Here is an 8,105-nt window from a genome sequence, read left to right on the forward strand (position 1 = left end):
CTGGATCTGTTTATGTCTATTGTACAGTTTTGTCAAATAAATCTTTTTGTTCTTAAAAGAAATTGTTTTTACTTTGTCGCTAACATAATAACTTACTACAGTAAAGATACACTGTAAACATATTAAGTCTTTTTGGATGCAAACATTTTCTCCACTTTCTTACTTCCTTTCTCCTGTTCATATCAACTGTAATAACTTTATGTCAATATACAGTATAACTCAATACTATACATGACAACATTGTTTGGATGTAGTGACCTTTTAATAGGACCTAAATGCGAAGATTCATAAAACATAAAAAGATATCTGAACATTTAATTTGAAAGTGAAACGATAAATAAAGAACTACTGAATTATGACATTTAACATTAGATTACTTAAACATTGATCAACATTTTTATAATAAACATTATTTACAATTCTAATTCAAGAACACAGTAATGCAAGTGTTAGTCATAGTCATAGTCATAGTTATAGTTACCTAAGTACAGTACTTAAATATACCAGACGAGCGCAGAAACTTACTGGTCGCCTTAACTGACCCATCCTCTCAGTGCAGTCTATATAAAACCTTCACTGTAGAAACTGAAGAAAACAAATAAAATGTGGACTATTTACAGACAAGATGTATATATCCAAAAAGGTTTGTGTATGTTATGTTCATGTAAACGTGTGCAGTATGTGCATTCATTAAAAAGCACAGAAACATAGAATATTGTGTGTAAAAAAATAAAAAGGACTGATACTTGGTGGTATTGAAAGTGTGTCAAAATCCCCTCTATATTAAAATGGTTGTTTATGTTAAATGTTATATTGCTTACTCTGTATAAAGTTTCACCGCTTAGTAGCATCATTTTCAGACTCCTTAAGATTATTTGCATTTCAGATTGGTTTTTGTTTCAGATTCATTTTCAGTACAAATTGAACACAATGCCAGGGTAAGACTCTTATGTAAAGAGGTAGTGAAAATACTTCACACTGTTTCAATGAAATGAGAAGTTTTGTCTAACGTCTTGATTTGCAGATTACAGATTGCATGCTCAGTTCTCAATTATACATCAGAAGTATAAACAATTTTGAAATGTCGTCATAAGAATATTTTAATCTTTAAAATAAAAACAAAAGCTAATAGCGGATTAAGTTTTGTCTAATGTTCTGATCTGGGGTTTGGTTAAGCGGTTTGTTATTTAATCCTGCTGAAAGAGGCAACTTTTACCAGGCAACACCATTATCATGAAGGGGTGTGCAACAATGTTTAAACAGGTTTTAAGCTGAGTTTCTGAAATCAAATAGAAATTGTGTTCGTGATTATAACTTCTTTGATGAAACAGCGGTTGTTACAGATTCAACAGGCTCTCACACCACACCCGCACCCTGCTCACGCTTGCCAAAGTTTTAATCACCGCCACCTGCTCCTCATCATCACCCTCATCAACGGCACTACAAAAGACTCACGCTCACCCTCAGTCATTATCTGGTTTCGCATGCATACAGACTCAAAGTATTACCTACCAACTAGACTTACCTGGTCTCCAGTTAAGTCTTCCAAGTTCTCCACAATGGTAGCAATGATAAATGCCCGCCATATGCGACCTGTTAGACGCAGACGTGGGCTTGCATAAATATACATTTGAAGAACAGAAGGAAGAAAACTTGTTGATGGGCAGTTGTCTCAGAGACATTGAATGAAACTACCAGCAGGCTGCAATTGTCATACTTGGTTATACAAATAAGTACAAGTCGGAAACCATCTGCAGCAGATATGGGTTAAAACAAACCGTGGCCAGAGCAACAAGAAAGTCAAGTCAACTAGACTAAATATTTACCAATATTTCCTCCATGTATCAGTTACCTGAGCACTTGCCTCCTGTGGGTTCTTCTGACCATCAGACTATCTTGCTAAATGCAGGTAACTGGCCCAACAAACCTATGAAACACATTTATTGTAGAAAACGTACCTCCGAGACAATCATGGAATTGGGTCTCCTTACATTACTGACTTTTCTCAAATTCATGAAGCTACAGACGCTGAAGCTAAGGTTGGTGCCTTTACCTCAACGATCATATCCATCTTGGATAAAAAGGTTCCATTAAAGAAGGTCTCTATTACAAACACAGATAAGTCTTGGATGACTGTTCAAATTAAAGATCTGATAAAGGACAGACAGAGTGCATTTTGTTCTGGTGACAAAAGATCTTATATGAAATTAAAATCAACCATAGCCAAAAAAAATCAAGTGCGCAAAGAAACAATATTACCAGCATGAGGTGGAGGAACTACGATGCTCCAAGCCTAAACAATGGTTTAAGTCTGTGAAGGCTTTAATGGGGATGGAAGGAGAAAGGAGTGATGTGGTGCCTCAGGAGCAAAACATTGTGCAACGTGAGTGTGACATGGCGAGGCACTTTGCTTCTGTGTGGAACTTTGCAAGCCATACTTCTCTGTCTGAGGAAGAAGTCATCCGCAAGTTGTCAAATTGTAGTGTACCTCCTCTGAGTATCGGACAAATCAAAGCTAGACTTCGTAAAGTGAATGCAACGAAGGTTGCTGGTCCTGACTGCATTCCTTCCTGGGTGCTAAAGACTTTTTATGAAAAGTTGGCACCGGTGTTATGTGATATCTTCAATACGTGCATTCAACATAACATTTTTCCACAACAATGGAAGGAGGCTATAGTAAAAGCTGTTCCCAAAAAAGCAAAGCCTACTTTTCCAGTAGATTATCGCCAGATCTCATTACTCAGCTGTGTTGGAAAAGTTTTTGAAGGAATCCTCAGAGATGCCATTCTGGAGGATACAGTTACTAAGAGTGAACCATCACAACATGGCTTTATGAGGAATAGATCAACTGACACTGCTCTGATTCAAGTTTTGCAGCACTGGCATGAAGCTCTTAACAGTTCCCCCAAAATGGACATGCATGCTGTTTTTGTTTATTTCACTCGAGCTTTTGACACTATTGATCATTGTCGACTGCTACATTCCTTAGCTGACTTGCATGTCAGACGGCCACTTTGGCTTATCGTGAGGAGTTACTTGGATAACAGAGAACAAAAGGTGAAGTGGGGCTCCTGTGTGTCCAATTCCTTTCCAGTTCCAGCAGGTGTTCCTCAGGGGGGACTTCTATCCCCACTGCTTTTTGTCATCTGTATTGGATTCAAGCTTGGATTCACATCTGCCTCCCTCGGTAATTCCTGTGAAATACGCTGATGGTCTGACAATCACTGAGTTTCTAATTGGATCCCTTCCTGGACTCACTCAGAAGGCTTTGGATTCTGTAGTCGAATGAGGACAGGAATTTACATTGGCGCTGAATGGAGCTAAGACTGTGGACATGGTAATTAGTGCCAGAAGACAGGATAACATTCCCTCCCCTCCTTCTTCTGTTGTCTCAGGACACGCAATTAGTAGAGTTTCTACCTTTAAATTGCTTGGAGTTCAAACATCCTCTGACTTGTCCTGGGACGCCCATATTATGTACATGATTTCGAAGGTGCGCCCCAGAATTTACTATTTTTGTGCCGCAAAAAAATCGAGGTCTTCTTTGCGATGTTTTAGTGCAAATATATTTGACTTTTACGGCCAGTTCTTATGCAAGCCCAGTATGGGGTGGACTACCTAAAGGTCTCTCTGAGGAGTTAGAGAGAATTCAAAAGCGATGCTGTCATATCATAGGCATTCCGACTTTAACTTTTCCAACATTGAGTGAGAGGCGTGATGAAGCCACCATACGCACTTTTACTAAAATACTCGGGGACAGTTCATCACCGCTGCATTGTTTTCTCCCTCTGGCCCCAACACCTACCTATTCTCTTCGGCAGCACAAGACATTTGCTGTATCCAGAAGTAAAACTAAACGACATGAACTCTCCTTTATACCCCATGCTCCAAAACTGTTGTTTAAATAATTCACAGGTGTCTGATTGTATAATGTTTCTCCTGTGTATCTTTGTATTTATATTTTTAGTTTACATTTTACTATTGCTTGTATATTAATTTATTCTATTTGTATATTACTATTTTATGCCTTGTATGTTAGTTTTGGAGCATGTACAGTATATGTTTGACTCATTTCAGGGTCTTGTGTGGCAATATCCTGTCTTGTCAAACTTTAAATAAACAAACAAACAAACAAACCTCTGCAGGTTCACTTTAGTTTGACATGGTTTATATTATTCTCACTATATAGACTCACTGCAGTTTGCTAGAACGAAGCGAGGTGTCGAGGATGCAACAGCAACTTTATTAAATTTGGTGTTAAAGCATCTGGAAGGGAGCAAAACACGTTAAGCTTTTGTTTGTAGATTTTTCATCTGCTTTAAATTCTTTTTGGTCTTGATTTTAACTTAGTAGGCTGGGTTTTAGACTTTTTAACTGACAGAACTCAAAGAGTGAGAGTCAATGGCAGTTTCTCACCCCCTTTGACAACATAGACAGGATCTTCAAAAGGTGAAAAGATGGAAGCGGTTACAAGAAACATGTTAAGAAACTGGTGAGAACCATTAAATATAATTTGTACAGTTTTAGGCAAATTAGACTTTGTCTTCCAATGGGTGTAGCGAAAACCTTTATGCACGCACAATTTATTCTCATCTATCATACTGTTTAACATGCTGGAGTCAAGCAGGAGAGACAGTCGTCAAATCACTACACTCTCTTTATAAACAGACTCTAAACAATTTAGATCAGAAGCCTACTCATTTTCACCATTGTAGGATTCATAATTATTAACTTTTGACAATTTTTAACTTTTTTAAAATCTGTGTATGGTTTATAAAATTTTAAATGGTCCGCCCCCCCATATTTCGCAATGGACTATCTTCCTTCTCAGTCAAAGCTCTTACCAATTGGAATATTTTACCTGAAGAAATCAGGGTGTGTACATCTATTGATTTGTTTAAATTAAAATTTTAATCTTATTTAAAATGAACACAAATTTGTGACCATTGATTTTTTTTCCCCTTAATTTTCTTTCTTCCTCTGACGGGATGTGTATAAGTAACTCTATTATATTGCTCTAGTGTATTGTATATGTATATGCATGTTTTTAATTTATGTTTACCTGCCAAGGGACTGCGGATGGAAATTAGCCTGTGGGCTAAATGTTATAATTAATTAATGTTATAATTGTACATGTTCCCTTTCAAATAAACTTAAATAATAATAATAATAACTCCTCAACGTTGTGTTTTGTCTCCTTTATTATACATCTTATATACAAATGACTGTGTAAGCAATTACAAAAATTGGTATTTTTTAAAGTTTGCTGATGACAAAGTGATTGTGAGTCTCCTAGAAAACAATGAAGTGTGCCACGATGGCCCAGTGGTTGAAGATTTTATAAAATGGTGTGATGATGCTTGTTTGCAACTGAATGTATCGAAGACAAAAGACATGTCTATTGACTTCAGAGCAGCTATATATTCTTCTCAGGCTACATTTATTAAAGGTGAGAAGGTAGACTGTGTGGAAAGTTACAAATATCTGGGGACCTTATTGATAATAGATGTAAAATTCTATGTTCTACGTAAAAGGGGACAGCAACGCCTATATTGCTTAAGAAAACTAAGATCATTCAATATAGATATAGAACAATTCCATCAATGTCATAAATTGAGCCGGTAGTGTCTTTTTCTATTAGTTGTTGGTTCGGTAATCTCGGTGTGAAACATAAAAATGCTTACATGGAATAGCTGCTCTAAGTGGGAAGATTATAGGCAAAGAACAAAGAAGTCTGTCATTCTTGTTCAACAGAAATGTTTTGAGTCAGGCACGATCCGTGATCCTGGACAATGACCATTTTCCTTCAGGCTCACTTTATAGACTGCCAAAGATGAGAAGTAATCGATAAAACAACTTTGTTTCTTGTGCAATCCAGTTGCTAAATGGTGGAAAAGTAATTTATTTTAGTTTTATCCATATATCTTTTGTATTGTGTATTGTGTACACTTTTGTGTACCCAGCCCACCCCCCCCCCCCCCTTCAACCAGCAATGAGTGGCATGTATGAAAGCTTTTCATCAGTAAGTTTAGGAGAAAGCATTTCCGAGAAATAACAATAAAAACAGAAGCTAATTTGAAACTAAAACTGAGAAATGGCTCAGACAGGGGAAACCCCAGATCTAGAGTATTTAAGAGCTTGTAAACCCCTTCATTCATAATCTCTCTGATCCACATACCAGAAGCGAGGAAAGGACATCAAAACCAAAAAGACAATGAGGACTGTCACAGCTTTTGTTCTTCTAGCCTGTCTGATTGCTTTAGGAGTGAACGGTAAGTTTGAACTTTAAGAAACCAAGATAATCATACCTTCATATCAGCAGATTAGTTGAGGATTTGACAACTTAACTGGTATGAACTATGACTGACAGTCATGTATGTCATCTCTCTTGCAGGGCAGGACAGGTCCAAGGGCAGATGTATTTGTGCTGATATAGGAGTGAACATTGTTTTAAGAAAGAACATTGAGAAGGTTGAAATCATACCTCCAAGTGCATCTTGCGAAAGACAGGAGATTATGTAAGCAAAAACTTTTTTACATTTTCTACACGAATGTTTTTGTTGTTCAGCTATAACTATTTGTATTGAATAAATTTGAGTGACACATTCAACTCATTGCTTCTTTTGTTTCATCATAGTGTCACTCTGAAAAACGGCGCAGGTCAGAAATGTATGAATCCAGAGTCGAAATTCACTAAAAATATCATCCTGAGGACACTCGAAAAACAGTAAGAACACATCTGCTTTAAGTATTTATGCTTTACATAAATACAATGATTAAATCTGGGGGAAAAAATTAAATAAATAAAAAATGTCCTGTCTTCACAGGGGCCAACAGTAGGACGCTCTCAACATAAACTGCTCCAGAGAACTCATACACTGTCTGAATTTCAGCTGAATTTAAGCTCATTCATTTCTTTTTCTGTAAAAAGGCCTTGGCTTATTATTAATTGGATATATATAACATATTTTTTCACATTTTTTATTAGACTACTGAACAATGTGTCATATGTACAGTCTTTTTACAATTTGTTAATGATCGTAGTTGATTCTATTTTTTATTGTCCCTTTACAAAGAACTGCTAAATAAAGCTTCTAATTTAAATGCAAACGCTTCAGTTGAGATCTTGTGCATGTACTGTGTCATGATTCGGACAGAGAACCCAAGTGCAGACAGCGATGAGGTTAAACAAAATACTTTATTTATACAAAAAGCGCAAAGCAAAACCCACTAGGGGGTAAAACAACATCACACTTGAAAACTGACAATAAACAGACTCTAGACAATAACTTGACAAAAACTTCACTCGACTTGACTAAGAAAGACTAGATTAACAGGAAACTTCAGCAAAACATACAAGGATATACAAACGAACAGGCACAAGACAGGGCATTAAATAGGGTCAAAATCAAGAGGGGAACAGGTGCGGGGCATTAAATCATTAACCATCAATAATGAGAAAACGAGAGGGCGGGAACCAAGACGAGAACGGAGAGAGCGCATGGCACAGCAAAACAAACAATGCCATGTCTCTCTCCACACTAAACACGTGGGTACTGCCACGATCCTGACACAAGAAAAGAAAACCTGAACCAGAGGGCAGGACAGTACTGTATGTGTTTAGTGACTGTGAAGGGATTTGTAATAAATTAATTAAAGCAAAAATCATTTAAAGGTGCTGTGAATAATTTTTTGGAGGATCTATTAAAAGAAATATACATAACTATGTCTTCAGAGGTGTATAAAGACCTTACATAATGAAGTGTTATGTTTTTATTACCTTAGAATGAGGTGTTTCTATACACCGCGGGTACCCATACAAAGAATTTGTCATGTTGTTTCTACAGTAGCCCTAAACGGACAAACTGCCTACAGAGCATGTTTCATAAATACTTTATCTCCTTAAGCAAAGAAGCGAAAATGTGATGACATGTTAGTTCAGTGTCAGCCATCGTAATGCTTCGAAAGGGAGTGGTGGGGTGAGCCGTTCACTCTAAAAAATAGTTCATGGCATCTGTTGGCACAACTTAATTTAATGCATTGGTGCAAGTCAAAAATTAAATTATTTGGTATAATAAAAACTTTTAAGTGTGAAACTCTATTTT

At 36.8% G+C, this 8,105-nt stretch overlaps 1 protein-coding gene across 1 annotated transcript; it reads left to right on the forward strand.

The window, feature by feature from the left end:
• Positions 1 to 6,176: 6,176 nt before the first annotated feature.
• Positions 6,177 to 7,100, forward strand: LOC130568578 (C-X-C motif chemokine 11-6-like). Its single transcript, XM_057357534.1, has 4 exons — positions 6,177 to 6,272; positions 6,395 to 6,518; positions 6,638 to 6,727; positions 6,828 to 7,100. The coding sequence occupies exons 1-4, from the start codon at positions 6,215 to 6,217 to the stop codon at positions 6,838 to 6,840; spliced, it is 285 nt and encodes a 94-aa protein (XP_057213517.1). The 5' UTR covers positions 6,177 to 6,214; the 3' UTR covers positions 6,841 to 7,100.
• Positions 7,101 to 8,105: the final 1,005 nt, after the last annotated feature.

Source organism: Triplophysa rosa, linkage group LG2, assembly GCF_024868665.1.
Source record: "Triplophysa rosa linkage group LG2, Trosa_1v2, whole genome shotgun sequence".
Lineage (NCBI taxonomy): Eukaryota > Metazoa > Chordata > Actinopteri > Cypriniformes > Nemacheilidae > Triplophysa > Triplophysa rosa.